General features: G+C 34.0%; 3 protein-coding genes across 4 annotated transcripts; 2 read left to right on the forward strand and 1 right to left on the reverse strand.

Annotated features, from left to right (window-relative positions):
• The first annotated feature begins 3,420 nt into the window (after positions 1-3,420).
• On the forward strand, positions 3,421-9,769 carry LOC140962021 (uncharacterized). The gene is made up of 8 exons (XM_073420862.1): positions 3,421-3,698; positions 4,648-4,829; positions 5,499-5,758; positions 5,899-6,003; positions 6,100-6,210; positions 6,308-7,290; positions 8,225-9,158; positions 9,239-9,769. Exons 2-8 carry the CDS (start codon positions 4,663-4,665, stop codon positions 9,532-9,534), a joined length of 2,856 nt encoding a protein of 951 aa, XP_073276963.1. The 5' UTR covers positions 3,421-3,698; positions 4,648-4,662; the 3' UTR covers positions 9,535-9,769.
• Positions 9,770-12,082: 2,313 nt separating this feature from the next.
• LOC140961709 (uncharacterized) lies at positions 12,083-13,294 on the reverse strand. Its single transcript, XM_073420372.1, has one exon. The coding sequence runs from the start codon at positions 13,176-13,178 to the stop codon at positions 12,183-12,185; it is 996 nt and encodes a 331-aa protein (XP_073276473.1). The 5' UTR covers positions 13,179-13,294; the 3' UTR covers positions 12,083-12,182.
• A 771-nt stretch (positions 13,295-14,065) lies between these two features.
• LOC140962036 (uncharacterized) lies at positions 14,066-17,012 on the forward strand. 2 transcript variants are annotated; one of them, XM_073420880.1, is made up of 4 exons: positions 14,066-14,413; positions 15,106-15,213; positions 15,321-15,391; positions 16,601-17,012. In XM_073420880.1, the coding sequence occupies exons 1-4, from the start codon at positions 14,240-14,242 to the stop codon at positions 16,854-16,856; spliced, it is 609 nt and encodes a 202-aa protein (XP_073276981.1). In that variant the 5' UTR covers positions 14,066-14,239; the 3' UTR covers positions 16,857-17,012. The 2 variants fall into 2 exon arrangements, with proteins under 2 accessions (XP_073276981.1, XP_073276980.1); XM_073420879.1 differs by having other exon boundaries at positions 14,069-14,416; positions 16,601-17,008.
• The last annotated feature ends 3,296 nt before the right edge of the window (positions 17,013-20,308 follow it).

Below are 20,308 nucleotides of genomic sequence, written 5' to 3' on the forward strand. Positions count from 1 at the left end.
AACAAAATAGAATATCAAAATCACGAAAAATCAAAGATACAATTCAAAAATTGTATTTTCTTTTTCTGTTTTTTCAAAACTATTTGATATACGATATCAATACATAATTATAATAGTATTCTTCCCATTTTTTCATATATATGTCATTGAAATACAATAATTACATCTGCCAGAGCTCTGTCCGATGAGAACAATTGAAATGTGATAATTAGACTGCTTACATTATAAAATATTTGAGTTGCATAATTATCAATTATTATGAATTATAAATTTTGATAAAAAGACGAACATTCCATCCAACAATTTAGATTAAAGTTAACATAATGTGTTCATTTCTCATAAATTACAAGATGAGCAATAATTGTGATGAAGATTATTGAAGAGTAATTAATTCTTGTTCTTGCTAGAGAGTAATTGAAATATGAAGTTTAAAACTTTAGCTATACAATTAATAAGATTTAAATTGTGCCATCTATATTTTGATAAAATCCAACGTACAATTCATTATATCAGATTTATCTTAGCTACTTCATTCGTGAAATAGAGAAATATGTAAAATATTTTTTCATAAAATATATCAAATTTGACAAATGTATATTAATTGAGGTGTTGTAATGATGTAGTACTATAATGTGTATGTGCAGATATCCATAACTAATTAATTTTAATGTCAAACTATCTATAAATTTAGACAGTTGAGTTGATTTTGCACTGTTAGTTTAAGGTTTATATATTCACAAAGATATATTTTCGCAGACTAATTAAATTAATATATGTTGTAAAAAATGATTTTTTTTTAAATAAACAAACAGTAAAAATTCAAAATGCATATGGTAAATTTATACATAAAGTGAGGGTGGGACAAACTAATAAACTAATTAATGAATGATGAATAATAAAAAACGTACATTTTGTCGTTTTGATTTCCAACAGACCATGGCTCAGCTCGAATCCCAAACCCAATAAGATCAAAGCACCACTTATGCCTGTCAGAAATGGATTATTATATATATTAAATGGACCNTTAAATTTCGCAGAGGCTTTGCACACATAAACACACACGCATATGCATTAAGGGTGTTTACAGTATCTAAAAAAAGTAATAAATTAAATTTGTTTTTACTAATTTACAACATGATTATTGTGACTCGAATCCACTAAGTAATTACTATAGACGATACGATACAAAAAATAAATAAAAGAAATACGAATTATAAACAGAATTTGATGTATACATTTACGTACCCTACTTTAAGATTCTAGGCAAGAATGGAATAGTGTCTAATTCTTGTAAACTGAGATAGCGACATATGCATATAATTAATTCCGGTTTTGCTAAGCAACCAAGTAAATGAAATTAAAAGGAATCTTGAATAACTAAACAAAATATATACTAAATTATTATTACTTCTTCTATTTTCAATTAATATTTGAAACAATTTTTCATTTTGTGACATATTTGGAATAAAGTTCATGAATTATATTTCTAAACTATCTGTTAAATTCACACAAAAGAATTTTCACGCAATGACCATATTATATATATGTAGTGACATAAAGAAATTAAAATAAACTAAAATTTCTAAATCAAAAACTATGTAGCTAGCTAGTTATAATCTACTATTTTTATTTTGAGCGAATATATTTATGCCATATAAATTATTTAATTTGGAGTGAAAGCACTGAAATGTGCCAACAACGAGTTAGATCCATTCAACCTACTAAACTGTACCCATTTTACGGAATGAGAATTTATTTTCTCATCTCACAAATTAAATTTTGGCAGGTATATGTTCATGTCACAATGACGAAGATTTTGACAAAAATGCCCTTTGTAATTATTTATTTCGTTTGCACCATCATCATGTCTTCAATCTTCGCTAGATCAACGCTACTTTATGACTTTATGGAGTATGCGAATTTATATATCTTGTGTCAATATATATTTACACATGACGCACATGTATGTATAGATTATGAAATATCATGTCTATTGCGGTTTTATTCTTTATATATATATATATATATATATAATGATAATGAGTGGCTATATCTAAAATAGTTGATTTTGCCGCACATATAGCTAGGCTTAATTATTAAGTAGCTAGGTTTTAACTGATAGACAAGTTTCACCGTCTGCACTAATTAATGATCAATTTTAAATATTATATCATAAAAACTTGAAACTAAATACATCTTATATGAATCAAATAAAAATTAATTGACAATATTTATTTGAATGGTTTATGTGATACGTCTATCCTACAGTTATAAGGTTGCTAATTTAATTTCTTGTTATGTCATACTTTCTATCAAGATGGATTTCCACAACCCCGAATCGTTTCCTTGGACTTCCTGAAAAAAACAGTCGATTCAATCACATTCGTGTATTGTTAAATTTAAACATAAATAATATAGTAGAGTTTAGAATTTTGTTATAAATTTCATTCTCTCCACAATTAATGTTAGTTCGCATAGTAGAAAACAATAAAAGAAACTAAAATACGTTCATATATATGAAGTAGAATTAAATGGATTTCTTCGATCCTCGATCATATGATACATGATGAGGCACATTTGAATACGAAATTGTCCAAGTTTGACTAATTTTTTTGTTGGATGGATATTTGAATAAAATCATAAAGATCATATCCTAAAACCCTAAATGAATATCTATCTATTTAACTGCTAACAATTAATTTTTATGCAGTGGTTTTCTTTAAATTCCGTAAGTAATTTATCACTCCGAAGCTGTCAGGTTCTAGGGTTATCCCCACCTCCCACTCCTTTATTAATACCACACAAAAAAATTTTAGGGTTGTCATTTAAATACCCCGAAAAGCTTCGCCACACGCTTCCGCGAACAGTAACCTTACGCGCCAATCAAGTCTCTCGTTAGTGCGTGGACATCTATCTATTTGACAAGACAACGACTTTTTTAACTACCCTTCGAGCGTCAGCGCGTGTCTCCACGCGTTTGACTCTCGTTTGACTAGGGTTTCTCAGGACAAACATAGTGGATGGTGATAAGCATTGCATTGCTGGCGCGAACTGATTGGCTCACTCTTTCTCGCATATGCAATTAAATTATGCCATATATTTCATGATTTATGATATTTTCCCAGCTATTTTTAGATATAATATTACGATGACATGATTGTTAAAATATGATTTGATGTGATTGTTTGGTCTTAAATTATCTTGTTTGTATGTAATGCAATAAAAATATTACCAGTTTCATATGTAATAGAGATGCAAAATTTATAAATATTTCGAAAATTAAATTATGATAAAAATATATATAAAATATAATGAGAGAGAGTATAATTCATGTGTGTGATATATATATATATATATATATATATATGTATGTATGTATGTATATATACAGAAGAAAATAAAGAAAGGGATACACGCATCACACAGCACCCACTCTCCTGTCTAGCACTTCATTTTCTCTCACTAAAACATTTGTCCTTCTCTCTCTAACCAATTTCAAACCTAAAAGCTCTAGGGTTCTCTTTCATTTCGCACTCGAATTCCTCTTACCCACTTTCGAATTGCCTCGAGACAACCAGATAACTGAAGTCTCCTCTCCTTTTTCTATCGAATGAGGATTTTTTCGAAGTGAGCCGCGGATAAAATTTACTGGGTCGATCAGTGAGATTTTGATCTGATTTTGCGATTCAGCTCAAAAGGTTTGTTTTCTGGTGGATTTTTGCTGCTTGATGGTTAACTTTTTCTTGTATCATGTGTTTGTTTTCCTAGTTTGATAAATTTGTACTATGTTTTAGCTGACTTTCAGCTGATTCTTTTTTGCCGCGCATAGATTTTTTTTTTTTTTTTTTTTTTTTTTTTTTTTTTTTTTTTTNGGATTTATATTTATTTTATTGGCGTATTTATTTTATGTCCTATTTTAGTTGGATTTCTTTAGTAAATGTTATCATCTGTTATACTTCTCTTGTTTATCACTGTTTATGATTCATCTCCAGTGAAGTTGGTCCATGAAATTATCGAGACCTTTCTTTAATTCAGTGAACCCTAATTTGGGTTAGAGGTGGCAATGCACAGATTCATTAAACTGCGGATCTTTATTTTTTAATAGCTATAATTGAATGTGGTACATGGGTTTTGTGTCCAATTTTTTTCCGGCCGCTGATACTTTTATCTCACTTCTCTTGGTAAAAGCGAGATTAACATTTTCCCTAAAGAAAACCCTTAAATTGCTTTACCTTTGTTGTTCTTCTTCTTCTTGACTGTTTACCTTTCCGATTGGTGTATTTAGCTATCTTTCATTTGTCTATCATGGAATTTGCTAAAAAATTTGATCCGGTCCAAATCTATAAATGTTAGTTTTTTTAACTAGGGTTTCAACTATTTATTCCACCAAGGGCACACATTGTGATGCCACATGTTTGGTGTCACTTGTTTTAATCCAGTTTTAATTGTTGGATGTCGTTTTCTTTTGTGATGGGGGATTTAACCGTTTATCATGATCCTGGACTATTTTGTATATATATTGCATCTTTAATGAAATTTCTATAAACAAACCCTCAGTTATATATATAGCCCTTGAAAGTTTACCATACATTGATTTCAAGTACTAATTTCTGAATCTGTATTAGTCTTTTCATTCAATGAATTTAGGTTTATATTCTTGGAATGGACAAGAGTATTGTGCCTATGGAAGAGAGTCATCGGAAAAGTGATTCTGCAGCTTCTGTGGCAAAGTCCATAGGGTCACTTGTTCAAATCAAATCGATAGCTATAGACCTTAGTAGCGCTGTTGAGGAGATCGAGTCACCAGCACACGAGCATTTTTCAATACGGTAAGTCTTTTAGGCTATATTTATACACACATGCTTGCTAAATTCTATCTCAATTGGCTCTGTGGAGGTTGGTTCATTTGAAATATTTTCGTAGTCAAATGATGTTTTTATGTTTTGTATCTGCAGTTTTATGGCACATTCACATGATAAATTTTTTCTAACATATCCAGTCTTTGGTATTAATGATTAATTTGGATGTAGAGTGTTGTTTGAAACTATGTAATGGAAGAAGGCAGATGATATGTGGGTGGGTGGAAACATGTTTGTCTGTCATTGAGATAGTCCTTTGTGTTAAAAGTGTTGAGCTCTCCATTTTTTACAATCTTTGATAGGTGATGTTAATACCTTTTGCATTGCTAATGTTATACTATTCTTTAAAGTCTGTCAACAATAATGGTTTTTTGTGTAACCTGCAGCATGAAAGATTCTTAAGTTTGAGATAAAATGTCTGCATATGTGTGAATTGTGCTCAGATTCAATCCCGGAAAATCTCGGGTTGATTTTTGTTCAATTCTTATCGATTTATGGTGTCACAGTTGGCCGTTGAATTATATTTTAGTCTGATAAATCACTTTTATCTCATTATGAAGAGATACTGTTCTGGGGTTGTATATTTTTTTTAGAGGAGTACAACAAATGGAGATAATTCATTTTCTATTCTCAATGCAGTGGCTTTGTTTCCGAGATGAGGAAAAAGGATTTGAAGACTTGCTCCTTGTTTGCTTCAGAATGTTATCTATTTGATTGTCTGCATACATTATATGTTCCCAAATTTCGATGGTGGCACTGCTCAAATTGCATCCAAGAGGTTTCCACTGAGAGGACGACACTAGATATAGTATTGGCAGACGGAAGTATTGCTGGTACGAGTTCTTGTAATAATGTTGATGAAAGAGATGACGACGTCTCATTCAACAGAAAGAAAACTGGTAAACAAGTAAATTTGAGATAGTATTGCCTTTAACATACTATCGTGCATATCTTCAGTCCATAAACATGTATAAATAACACTGGGTCGGGCAACATTTTGATGTTTGCTTTGTTTTAATCTGGATCACTACCTTTCAAGGAAATAAAAATGGATCAAGAGACTATGGAAGTAATAATGAAGACAATGATCTAAGTGATAATATCATGAATTCTAATCCACCTCGGGATGAAGGGCATAAGACATGTAAGCCATCTATTGTTGGCTATTAATTAAGCAAGTCTATTTCACTGTATTCCATTCTCCCCATGGTTTTCTGTGACATCCAGATTAACCATGCAGGCAGCAGCAAAGACAAAACTGATGTCCGAACCAATGAAGATGGAAATTTGTGTGCTAATATGACAGAAGCTGATCCGTTTCAGTTTCAAGAAATAGATGCAAATTCTGCAGGTAATCTAAAATGATTTGTGAATTTCTTTGAAATTACTCATTATGGTTGCTCTCAAAAAAAATTTCTTGACAAATGCATTTTTAACTTTCGTGACAGATGCTTATGATGAGCCATATAATGCAGCATCGGGAAGCGATGGAGCATTTAGTACCGTGCCATACCGGAGAAAACCAAAGTTGCGTTCCTTGGCTGATATAATGGAGGAGGAAAGAAATCTAATTGAGCATCAGAGAACAAGATCCGCGTCATCCAATGGAATACAAGTTACATTTACTGGGATGGAAGCAATTTTAGCTCCTATGCCACAGCTAGATATCCCTTCTGTTGTTTCAAAAGGCGCTCGAAGTCCTTCAAGAAAACGAAAGATAACCCTTGAGGACGACAGAGAACCTTTAGAGATGAAATACCCAAATGGCACAACTAAACGGTTTAGGGGCCTAATGCTAGAGGGTGGGAGAGTTCGTAATAGAGTTGAAACTTCTGATTCAGAATCAGGAGGGGATGCATCGACACGATTGAGTTTTCAACTTGCTTCAAAGGCTCAACGGATCAAGGTCAAGAAAAGTAAGGCCCTAGATATGAACAAAAAGACAAGGCCGGTTGTTATTGACAATGGATCGATAAAATTACAAGAGGTTCCGGAGACATATGCTGCAAATTCTGCAAATTCATTGAAAGATGTTGCTGCTGAGACTAGTATATATAAGACGGGACATGTTCCTTCTACATTTGTGGAAGTAGGACCATATGTCCAGGGTTTTCTTCCTGCACAACTATTGGAGATGAACTCTGACCCTTCAAATAGTAAAATCCCTGAAGTTGAAGCTGATCATAACCCTTTTACCCCTTCTGGGAAAAACATTCTTGGAGAACACAATATCAAATCAAAAGTGGGATTGGACCTTTCACTCGACAGCTTTGCAGATCCTGAAAGGAACTCCAACAATCAATATTCTTTCAGGCAGGATAGTGGAATTCCCGATCTCAATGAGTCATTTGGCCAGAAAACAGATATGATGCAAGGGAAGCAATTGCAGAATCTTTTCGGGGAGTGGAATTTGCCCTATCATAATACTTTGGTATGTAAATTTTCTTTGATTTTTCATAATCTGTCGTTTGCTTGCTAGTTTAATGCTTATCGTATATGAAACTTCCCAAAAGCTTATAATTCTTAAGAATTTGTCTTTGACTAAGTTTTTTGTTTTGGGCTGATTGGGATAGTGCGTTTGCCTGACATTTGACTTGAAATAGCCTCCTCATACATATTTTTTCTCAAAGTTTCACTTTTTTAACTAATTTTGGCTGTTTTAGTCCAGTAGGGATGCAGATTTTCCTATATGTTCAACAGTCAATCTACTAGTTGACTGCTGATTGGAGTCAAATGCTCGTCTCCTGCTTAAGCCTATCAGTATCCTCTTGGAAAATGTTTTTTCTCACTGAGATGGTTTATTCTTAGTTTTTTGCATGAGATCTTTGTATGCTAGTATGAGTGAGTCGCATAGAGATTGTGTTTTTCACTATTGTTCTTGGTTTTTACTTTTTTGATTTCAAACTTTTCGTATGGCTTGAATAATTTCTTAATAGAGATGGAAAATTGTCTAAATTTTCATGTTATTTGTTTTCAGTGTGCATTTAACTTGTCAAAGTTAGGTCTTAATCTTGTAACTTCGCTTTTTGTCATATTTCGCCGGAGCACTGATGTTTACGCCAAACACGATAGCATTTTTCCCGTGTCACGTCAACATTCTGGCTAAATAAGACTAAAAACCAGAAAAAGAACATAGTTAGAAAAGTAGGACCTAACTTTAAAAAAGCAGATGGCGAAAATGAAAAATAAGGTCAACTTAAAAAACATGTTGGCAAATTTCCCAAATAGAGGGAGCATAGAAATGAACAAAACAAAGGTAGGATTCATTTCTAGGTGTGCTTTCCTAATCTTATATCGCATGTTGCTGTTAGTACATGTCTCATTTTTGTTCAATTATGTTCAACTTATTTCTGTTAATTTTCCAGGACATCTCTACTTCGCTAAATAAAGAAATAGCCACAGAAGGCAAAACAGCATTGAGAGTTTATGAGTCGCCAACTGTTCAAAGCGTAGATAAGAACTTAGAACTTCGAGGGGCTTCAGACGAAATGGAAATAATCGAGCTTTTGGCCAAGAATAAATGTGATAGGGAACTTGGAAATTTCAGGAAACATATCACATCTGTGGGCATCAACAGTTCTATCAGAGGGTCGCCTGCACTTTATGCAGATGGATGTCATAGGATGATTAATTTTCCTCCGAGTGATGCAAGAACTGGTGTACCTGTTGCAAGTGGCAACATATGTGTTGACCATAGTATTCCTGTAACCTTCCCTCGTTTGAACCAGTATCAAATGGACATGAGCAAACTGGATGAAAGCCAATTCAAACTCGTAACTCCATTTACACCGAGTCAGCAGAGGAAACCACAATATTTGACTTCAAGTTCCATCATAGCCGGTCCAAGACCTCGTGAAGTACCAGATCTATTGTGGCCTCCCAGACGAGAAAATGTACCATTTCATCACAATCTCCCGAATAACATGGGAATTTATTCATTCTCTGAGCAGTGCCACAAGGGAAAGACCATCAGTGATATAAAGGGTGGCGAGGGAAGAATAGGGTCGAGCCCAAAATCAGTTGGGTCTTTAGATCCCTACTCGAATGATGCAATTCCAGCCATGCAACTGCTGTCTTTGATGGATCAGGGAATCGCGTCGGGTTCTTCGATAAAAGTGAGCCAAAAACGTTATCCTGATAAACCTTTCTCACCTTGCAACCACCACCCGCGGCTGAATGGGAATGAGAACCCGAAATTCCTCGGTGGATCGATCTTTGCACAAAATAACCAGAAAACTTTACAACATGGTGTTTATTGTCCTGGTGAAAGCTCAAAGAAGGCTGCATCCTATATGCAAGGTACTATCTTGAATTCCTCAAAGTTTTCTAATACGCATTACCTATTTTCATTGTCATATTCTGAAAGTCACATTTTTTAGTCGGTCAAGTACCTTCTGGGCTGAAGAACTCAAAGACCATTTTCTTGGGGAGGCCTAGTGATCTTGTAACTCAACCATCGAATAATAATCCAGCATTGAGTATTTGCATTCTTAACCGGAACCCGGCTGACTTTAGTATTCCTGATTCAAGAAACCAATATACCATAAGTGCAAAAGATCTGAAACGTAGAAATCTGAATGCTTCGAAAGAAAGGTCACGTAAAGTGGATCTGGAAAATAAGAAGAGACCAAGGGTGAGAAAGAATGGTTTTGCCAAAGAGAACTCCAAGAAATAGAGAATATATACATTGCCAGTATCTGGTATTTATGCTTTGCTCCCTGATGAACCGAGATATGATTTGGTGTTTTCTTTTGTCGGACGACATACATTGTATTAAATCAGCTGATACACCTTTTCAGGTGCTTAATAAAATGTACACAACTTTAAATTATGGCAAAATTGTAATTCGGAAAAACCTCGAAACTCGAAGTTACACATCTGGAAATTATATCAATTAGAGTGTTTTATTAGTACTGTCTAGTGATGTGCTAGAATGCAGTCGAGCTCAAGTTTCTTTCAACCTCAAGTTCGACAATTTTTTAGGTTAACGATCCAGCTACAATTTGAGGTTGAAAATGCAATGGCAAAAATGCGTTGCATATTGTTCTATATGTACGTGGAACTTACATAACCGGTCCAATTCCACATCCCAATCAATGACTACTCAAAATATTAGCAGATGATATTTAAATAAATAATAATTTATTGAGCCAAATCAAGAAACCAGTCAAATTGATGCATCTTGTTTAAATAGCACGGCTCCTTAAACCAAGCTAGCTCTTCAAATGCGAAGTTTTTTTTTCAAAAAAAAAAAAAGGGGGTTGAGACTAAGTACTGATGTGTGCATATGATCTTTCCAACACCTACATATATATAGACATAGACCATACAAGAAGACCTCCTGATGATCATGATCTCCTAAACAAAACATTCTTGGTTGTGGATAATTTTAAGCAATATTTTGAATATCAAACCATATTTTAATCTCATATGTAATAAGTTATTAATTCATTAATGATGGTGGGGTTAATTCAGTTTTATCTAACCCATATAATTTACTTGCTGCAAGCTAAACTTGTTAGACATGATATGTATAGATATTGCTGCAGTTTCGACTTGATTCTCTCCTTGTATAACCTAGCACTATCCTTGTATATAATTGTTTAAATTAGGAGTTTATTTGTGCTTATGTCCTTGATAGGAACTCAAGACAATTGTATGCATACTTCTTCTTGTGATTAATAAAATATCCGATTCATAAAAATAAACATAATATTTGAACGATGAGGTATCCACCAAAAACCCTCTCAGAAGGAAAATTTTCATGATACAACACTATTTGTGAGGTGAAATTCTTTCTTGTTCCGTTATATTTTGTTTAAATTTATGTTCCAGTTGATCATATTAAGCTTTTTTATATCTGTTAAAGGTTGAGTCAGCGAGACAATCTCAATCACAAATTATGTTTTGTTTTCAAGATAAACCAATATTATAAAATATCAATTAGATAATCATGAGGTTAAGATAATTATTTGAGGTTAAGATAATTAGTTAGAAGTTGGTAGTATATAATTTCATAATTCATGGTTCGATTTATAATAATATAATTTTGTATGATCATTTTGGATATATTAGGATCATTTTTATTAACTAATACATGCTTGTTTCGCTTGTTTTTTTTATACATATAGATCTCAGTTACTTATTATTATTGTTTTTAGAAATTGTGTACTGAACAAATCATCATGTTAATGCAGTAACTTACAAATCACGGTAGTCAAATAAATAACATTGGGTAAGCTTAGGTTGCATACTCGTTCGAAAAAATGGTTGACTCGAACAAAACTTTGGGAGCCCTTAGTTGCTCATCTTTAAGAGAACGTTTCTATTGCTTCCCTGTATGTTCTCAGTACGCTAATTAGGTTATTAAATTGTGTTAAGATTTTTTATCATCAACAATTATCTCGAACAATTTCCAAACTCGCCCCCTTCGAGATTCCAATAGAGTACCCCAATTATAGATATTTTATTTATTATTTGAGATCTTGAGGGTCTCAAAAATAATATAGAAAATGACAACACAGAAGAATAAAACTTGAATTTTTTATTTGAAATTAATAAAACGAAAAAAGTATGTATAGATGACATTAAAAAATGCACTCAGAAGAAAATGATTATTGGCATCCTTTTTTAATTATGACTCAGATGGATGGAAGAATAATCCGATGGCCATTAAATTCTTTTTATCGGAAAGTAATAAATCTTTCAAACAATGAATAGTCTCTAAAAACTTTATGTCTTCTTCATTAATAAATAATAAATCACATTAATATGAGAGAATTATTTTCATTATTTCAATATGTAAAAAGGTTTTTGAAACCAAATAAACAATTTTATTTTGACATATTAAAAACATTTAGTTGAAGATATATATTTTTGTTTTAGATTATTGGAAGATGTTAAAAGTATTAGCAATCAATTAATTGAATTCTATTTTCGAAGGATGAATTGATAAAATAGGACACATTGAAATAAAATGTTTGATTTTTTAAACAAAAATTAAGGGAATTATGATAAATTTTAGGTATAAATACTACATGATTGGTTTGCACGACGAATCTGACATGCAGCATATGCATGGCCTCACTCTATACACCACCGCACGTGACTGATTTTAACAATAAAATATAAATAACATTCAAGGGTTACATAAAACTATATACGGACCATGTTAATAAATTTAAATAATAATTATTATACAGTTATTTACTTCTAATAAGTACTTCACGAGAAAAAAAAATAAATAAGAATATAATATTCTAAAATATAATGTACATTAAAAAAAAACCATCGAATAATTATAAATTAATTCAGCAGAAAGCGTCAACGTTGATCAAAAAATCCAGACCGCTCATCAACATCTTGGGTCATGTCTGACCGTCCATTTTCTTGCAGAATTCTCAGAAGCTGGGCCCCTTTCCTCCTCCCCCTAGCACTGCAATTCCCCTGCAAAGCTAGCATCACAGCACGCGCCACCTCCTCCGGAGGCGCCACCGTCGCAGCTTCATATAAGCCACCGTAGATTACCGCCAAAACGCTTATTGCATGTTCTTTTCCCCTCCCCTCCATTCTCCCCATAACCTCCACCATCATCGGAACAGCCAAAACATGGGCGCGCACCTCCTCCGCGCCCTCGGCCGTCGTGCACAGAAGTTCCAACACCGCCAACGACCTCTCCGCCAACGAAATCTCGGCATCCGCCAGCGCCTCCACCACTGCAGTAACTGCCCCGGCCTCTACCGCAACGCTCCTGTTTTCCTCTACCAGGCAAAGCGCCAGTAATACCTTACTGGACGGCTTACGCGCCACACCCTCACGTAGACACTCCACGACCCCTCTCACCACCGCCACCGGACAAGCACCTCCTTCCACCGCAGCGCGTGGGTCTGGGACTAGGGATCTCTCCAGCAACTGAATCACCCCGACCCGGTCGTAGTCTGACCCAGAACTGAAGTGAAGCTCCGCCGTGTGGAACAGCTCCTCCAAATTGGCATGCAAAACTGGTGGTGGAACAGAGATATCCCTTCTGGGGTTGGGCTCCGGATTGGGTTTGGGGTGTGAATATGAGTTATGTCCTATGGGTGAGTTGGAGAGAGGGAACTTCCACTGTGTGAAGCTCTGTGACGTGTTGGAAGAAGAAGACGAGGAAGATTCAGGCTGTGAATGCGCTGGCGGAGGTTCCGGCGCCAGGGGAAGTGGTGGTGGAGTGGAGGTGGTGGGACTAAGTACAGTCTGCGTGCATTGGCGAAAGAAACCACATGAAAACAATTGAGTACGTGGGGTTGTTTTCAATTTGGGTGAATTATTGTTGGCCTTCATATCACACAGAAGCTTGATCAAGAACACAAAGATGGGTTTGAGAGAGAGAGATAAAGAGCTCTTTAGCCTACTGTTTTGAGCAGTGAGGAGGTCATAATATACGATTGTTTGTCATTTTGCATGTACAGGGAGGGATTTGTAGTATTAGTAACGATGGTCTTGAATGGGCTTTCAGTCCAACTATCTATATCTTCATTCAGAACCCACAAATATTGGGCCATTTGAAACGGTTCAGTTGGGCCAACCCATCAGTTCAATATTGAGATCATATGCTGGATAAACGTTTCATTGGCAGATGGGCTTCTTTTTTTTAAGACGAGAAATGGGTCAGCCAAATATGCTGTATGAAGAAATGGACACAACAGAGTGTGGGAAGAAATGTTTAGCTAGCAGCGTTAACTAAACACTTGAATAATAAAGTGGACGGGCATATATATGATATATGCTTTATCCCTGGCCCTAACAATGGATACCTACATCAATTCTGTCCCCTTATCATTTATATTACTACTAAAATATTTTAATAACTTTTAGTAAAAATTATGAATTGCAATTGATTTTAGTTACAGCACGGTCAGAACAACCATATAATAATCATGAATTGCAATGACAAAATAATAAACCATTATATTCGATCGAATACATTCGTTGTAATTATGTTATTGATTTTAAAATTAAATTAACTGTTTTGAGCTACATATTTATAGCCCATATAATTAAGATTGATTGATTTTATTATTTTATTTAAACATCTTAAAAATGAGTAGTTAGCCAAATTGCATACAAGTGGAAGCAGCAAAATAATAGTATAACTGGTAAACTATTGGTTAAATGAAAATTCCCACCTGCATTTTTTAAGATATAGACCGTGGCGTTGCGTCCTAAAAAAAACCTCGTGAAATGGAACAGTAAAATATCCTCAAAATCAGTGAAAGAAAACGTACTCTTCCACCTACTTGTCTCTTTTCCACCTGTCCGATCTTTTTCCTCGTTGCATACATTTGTACCTGAAACGGAAAAGGGGAGACGGGGAATTGAGAATTCAACCCAGAACAAAATCCATGGCCACTGATACAAAATCAAGCAATTTGATCAAAGTCAAGCCCGGGATAGGAGATGGGCCATCAACATCTTCACCGAAATCCAAGATCATTGAATCAAAGAAGAAAGTTTCAGAGATCACAATCAAGCAATCTGCTGATGCCAAGCACAGATCCACTAATAATGTATCCAAAGTTGTATGTATCGATTTCCAAAGTATTTCCTTTTCCCTATAATAAATCATTTGTTTTTTCGATTTGGTTCTTTTTTTGCTATCATTTTTTAATCAAGAGAAGCCAAAACTGAGGTGCCCATTTGTAAGGATTGATTTTATTTCTTTCAATTTGGGTTTATTATAATTTGTATCTTGAAAGATTGGTGCTTTCCTGGATTGATTTTTAATTTGTGTTCCTCCCTTTGCCCATTTTCAGTAATTGCTGATTTTTAACCATTAAATTTGGAATATTTGTTAATTATATCGTTTTGTAGCTGCGGGTGCATTTTGATTCGACGAAGCTTATGTTTTTGAAAAAAAATAAAGATTTTTTTATTTGTGCTTGTAGATAATTAGAACGTCCTTACTGAACCTTGATTGGCTTTAAAGCCTCCGAGATGTAATCTTTTTATTATCGTTAACTATTATGTTGTTTTCCAAATTTATCCGACATGCGTTCTAGTTTTTGTCAAGTTTTGATTGAATAAATTTGTAGAAATGGAATTGTTTAATATTAGAATTAGTTGCTCTGGATTATAATGTTTCGAACTACTGTCTGCTAATATGTATGCCCCTGGTAATTTCATCGGGTGTTGATTATTGCCAAGTGTTTATTTTGCGAATTCTTATTTTTTCTCTTATTGAATTTCAATGTGTCTCGATCAAGTGAAGATAAGCAAAACGTCACGTCAATCAAAAACTGTCACGAAAACAGTGACCAAAACCAGAGTGAAGAAAGTTTATTCCTTGCCCGGGCAGAAATTTGATGTTCCTGAAGAGGTTCTGTGTCAGCTATTTGATTTTGTGCTATTTGATTATTCATTTATATAACGAATTAAGCCACGAATAGTCCCTACTTTTCTTGATTTTGCTGCTTTTGTTGACAGAGAGAACCATTGAGGATATTCTATGAATCCTTATCGAAGCAAATACCTTCAAGTGAAATGGCCGAATTTTGGTAAGTTTCTATTCATGCACTGGCCTCTTCTGTTGAGAAAATTTTGGAGTAGAAATATCACATGTATGTGGTTATACGGTGATTGTGGAGATTGCAATGTTCTTGAAGTTATGGTTCAATGCCAATTTTCAAGGAGTTTTTTCAAACTGTTGACTGAATTGTTTGCAGTAACAATGCAATACCCCCTCCTATATGGACTTAGCAAGAGGTGTGAATGGCCTTAGAAGACTAGACATAAAACTCTATCAACTATGATTAACTATTTGAAAAGGCTGAGTGTGGAGATGCAAAATAATTGCTATTGGAGCTATGAGCAGCAGAGTTCTGCTCAAACATATGGTTAAAATTTAGGCATGTGGTATTGTACAAGTTACTGACTTTCTCATGCTTCTTTTTTAAATATATGTATTTGATATGTCTCCGAGAGGCAAAGGCGTGACTTTTCTTTCGAGAAGAAGATCTTTTTCTCTTGTACAAGGATAAAAGTGCATTTTTTGGATACAGACCAAGTTGGTTGGCTCAATGGGGATGGAGGAGCCAACATCGGTATAAAAATGAAAACAGCACTCATAACAAAAATCTCATTCTTGACATGCATATTCCCAGTTACAATAGGTAATTAATCAATCTTTACTATACTGATTCATAGGGTTGACTCTTGGTTTATAGCAGCATAATGACATGAACAAGAACAAAGCCACTTAAAAGTTTTTGGCCATTGGCATGAGCACTTTCATGGAAATACTTCATATACTCAAGTAAACAATGGTATGCATTGTTGATCTAAGTGTATGAACATGATAAAAAAATATCTATACTAAAATCTCTGTAAAGTGTTTGGAACTAGAAAATTCACGGTATAAAGAAACTGACTTCTGTCTTGCTGGAATGTTAGCTCCAGAAATTCGTGATTTGCAGTGACACTACTTGCCACATCCATCCGTGTTTGTGATCTGTCGGTGATTGTTTGAAAAATGCACTTTATTACTGATGCAATGTTGTGCTTCACGGGCCACGGCTTGTATGTTCCTGGGAACTTCTATTTTTGGTTTTTGAGTTGCTTATTCTCATTCCCAAAACCACTCTACATGTATTCCACTTCTTTACATCATTTTCTTCCGCCTTTTTAATCACTATTCACCTTATTCTGAAAATTCTGGCAAACAAGTTGGCCCAAAGAATATATGGATAATTTTCGCATATTTACAGGATGATGGAGCATGGTTTGCTGTCACCCGAACGAGCAAAGAAGGCCTTTGAGAAAAAGGGAAGGAAGCAAAAGCAACTTCGATCAGGTACTCCAATAAAATCTCCACCACCACCCGTATCAAGTAAACCGGAGAGTTCCAAAAGGCCACAACAGGTCCCCAAGTCCGGTGAAGTAAAACCGAAAAAACGTTTGATAAATGAAAGTGATGACGACGACGACGACTTTGTGCTGAGCCACAAGAGGAGAAAAGGGTAAGAAGTGTAGCTTGTGTCGCGACTTTGTATCATTACATGTTCTGAATAAATTCAGTACAATTGAAAACAAGTACCTCAAATTCGTTTGAATGTATGATTAGGCGACATTCTTTCATCAATAAGAACATTCATAAATTCCAAAATCTTGATCATCCAAAATCTGGTTGCTAGCAAGTGATAACAACGTACTTGTGAATTCATGTGCCATCTCTGTTAAATTCTCGATGATTCGTGCCTCTTAAAATCTTATAAAATCTTCCATATCTCGTTGCCGTAACACTGAGTTATAATTCCAAAAAAAAAAAAAAAAATTCATCGGAAGATTAAAAAAAAAAAGAGGTTATAGTCGGAGAACATTATGAGACTTGATTACATGTGTTACATTCCTTAGCAGAGTTACAGGGGACATCACGGATCTTCACTACTCGATGTCATGGATAAAATGTGCATTAATTGGACTGTGACGTGACCCTGTGTATGAAAATTTCTGCAGCAACATACAAAGATTTGAGTGGAAAGGAACTTGTAGAAGGGATTGAATGATGTTCGTGTTTCATATAAATTGATAATCGATCAGTTAAGGAAAAGAAATCATTAACTTTGTGGTTGTATCTAACATGGATGCCACCTGATATCATCATGTGAATTGTACAGAAAAATATCGGTTGGTTTCATTTAATAGTACTGTTTATGTATATATATATATATATTAGAGAATGGTGCAGAAAACGAAGTGGTCCTACTTGTTGAAAAATTATTTAAAAATGTGAAAAATATTTGTGTTGAAAATGTGAATGTTGAATGTTGAAAATTAGGTGTTGAATGTTGAAAATTAGTGTGTGATGATGTAGGTAATGATGTATTTTATTTTTGGATTATTTGTAAAAATTTTCTATAAATAGATCTCTCATTTGTGAAGAAAATCACAATTAAGTTGAGAGAAAAATATTATAAAGTGTGTAGCGTGATAATTTTAAGAGTTTGAGATTTTTACTTTTTACCGTAAATTTTTACTTTTTCACAACACGTTATCAGCACGAAGCTCTAAAAGTCCTCCATATTTTTCCAAGCTCCGAACAGAAGAAAAAGGTAACAAAAGTAATAATATTTATTTTACTGTTATTTATTTATTGTTTATATATGTAATATATAATATAATGTTATTGTTAGAAATAATAAAAATAATTTTTTCAAAAACTTGTTATAAATCCTGGGAGGATGTTAAGACGACATCCCACACTCCCGGTAAGGGATACGACAAGTATAAAAGCCTATAAGTTTTTTAAACAAAATAACTTATGACACCTAATTATAATAATGTGATATGATATACATAATTATTTAAATATGACTAATATTATATACACCATATTATTACCATAAAATTATACAAATACATACATTTATTTTCTTATACACCAACGGTAATAAACGGTAACAAAACGGCTAGTTTTTCCTCTATAAATACAATCTCACAAATACATTAAATCACTCCAACTTTCTCTTCTTCTCTAAAAATTATTCTTCATCAAATTTTCGAAGAAAAAAAGAAGATGGCTTTCACGAGATTATTTTTAATTATTTTGGTTATCATACTCACCAGTCTTGTATTTATCGGAGAATATCCTCCTCGTGTGTTTTCTTTATTTTTACGAATACTTGTACTTGTTGTTTATCCATTACTTTGTATTGCAATATTCATTAACTAATAAAATGCATCGTAATTTTTAATACCACAATGACAAACTTGGCAAAGCTCGAATTCATCGCTCTTGATATTACTGGGAAAAACTATATGCCATGGACTCTTGATGTAGAAATGCATCTTGAGTCATTGGGTCTAAGCGAGACCATTAAAGAAAATGGTATATCTTCATCACAAGAAAAAGCAAAAGCTATAATATTTTTACGACGACACCTTGATGAAGGTTTAAAATGTGAATATCTCATCGAAAAAGATCCCATGGCTCTGTGGAAAGGATTAAAAGAGAGATTTGAACATATAAGGGAAGTTATACTTCCGACCGCCCGTGATGAATGGAATATGTTAAGATTCCAAGACTTTAAAAAAGTCAGTGATTACAATTCAGCGATGTATAGAATAATCTCGCAGTTAAAATTTTGTGGACATGAGGTTACAGAATCGGAAATGCTTGAAAAAACATTTTCCACGTTTCACGCATCAAATATAACACTACAGCAACAATATAGAGTGCGTGGATTTGCGAGATATTCTGAACTCATCGCCTGTCTTCTTGTGGCGGAAAAGAACAACGAGCTATTAATGAGAAATCATCAGTCCCGACCCACTGGATCAACAGCATTTCCAGAAGTAAATGCTGTAAGCAAAAATGAATTTAAACCTGGAAACCAAAATCAAATTCAAAGACAAGGTTTTGGTCGAGGTCGAGGTCGAGGTCGAGGTCGTGGACGTGGACGTGGACGAGGAAGTGGTCGTGGTCGTGGACGCGGCCGTGGTTTTGAAAATAATCGAGATAGTTATTTCTATAACTCATCTCAAAATAACGTCCCAAACCATCCACAGAAAAGGCATCAAGAAAACATGAGTGTTAATGAAAATCACTCGAAAAGATTTGAAAGTTCTTGTTTCAGATGCGGTACTCCAGGACATTGGTCTCGTATTTGTCGAGCCCCTGAGCATCTTTGCAAACTTTATAAAGAATCGATAAAGGGGAAAGAAAAGGAGACCAACTTCACTGAGCGAAGTGACCGTTTGAGTGATTCAACTCATTTTGATGCTGCTGATTTTATGAATGATTTCTCTGGAAATGATCAATATGTTGGTGGGATAGAAATGAACAATATTGATGCTGCAGATTTTCTCAATGATTTCTCTGAAAATGAACAATATAGTGGTAGAATATAAATGTACAATAATTTATTTTTCATGTATTTATATGATAATGTTTTATTGTACAATTATGATATGTGTTATATTTAAATATGTATTGTCATTAATTTTTTTTCATTGCATATTTTTTGAAGTTCAAATATGGAAAATGCTATGAGCAAAGCTGAAGTTTGCATACCCGATAGTGGTACAACGCACACTATCCTCCGAGATAAAAGATATTTCTTAGAACTAAAACCAACAAAAACAATGGTGAATTCAATATCAGGTCCTGTAGACTTGATTGAAGGTTGTGGTAAAGCACAATTATTGTTACCTAATGGTACAAAATTTTTGATTAATGATGCTTTGTATTCACCACAATCGAAAAGAAATTTGTTGAGTTTTAATGATATATACTCTCATGGGTATGATACTCAAACAATGAATGAAGGGAATGAGAAATATATGTGTCTTACCACATATAAATCAGGAAAGAAATATGTGATTGAAAAACTACCAATGCTCCCTACTGGATTGCATTATACACATATAAGTCCCATTGAATCAAACATGGTAGTTGATAATTCTTCAATATTAAA

The sequence above is a fragment of the Primulina huaijiensis genome, chromosome 16 (genome assembly GCF_012295235.1).
Source record: "Primulina huaijiensis isolate GDHJ02 chromosome 16, ASM1229523v2, whole genome shotgun sequence".
NCBI lineage: Eukaryota > Viridiplantae > Streptophyta > Magnoliopsida > Lamiales > Gesneriaceae > Primulina > Primulina huaijiensis.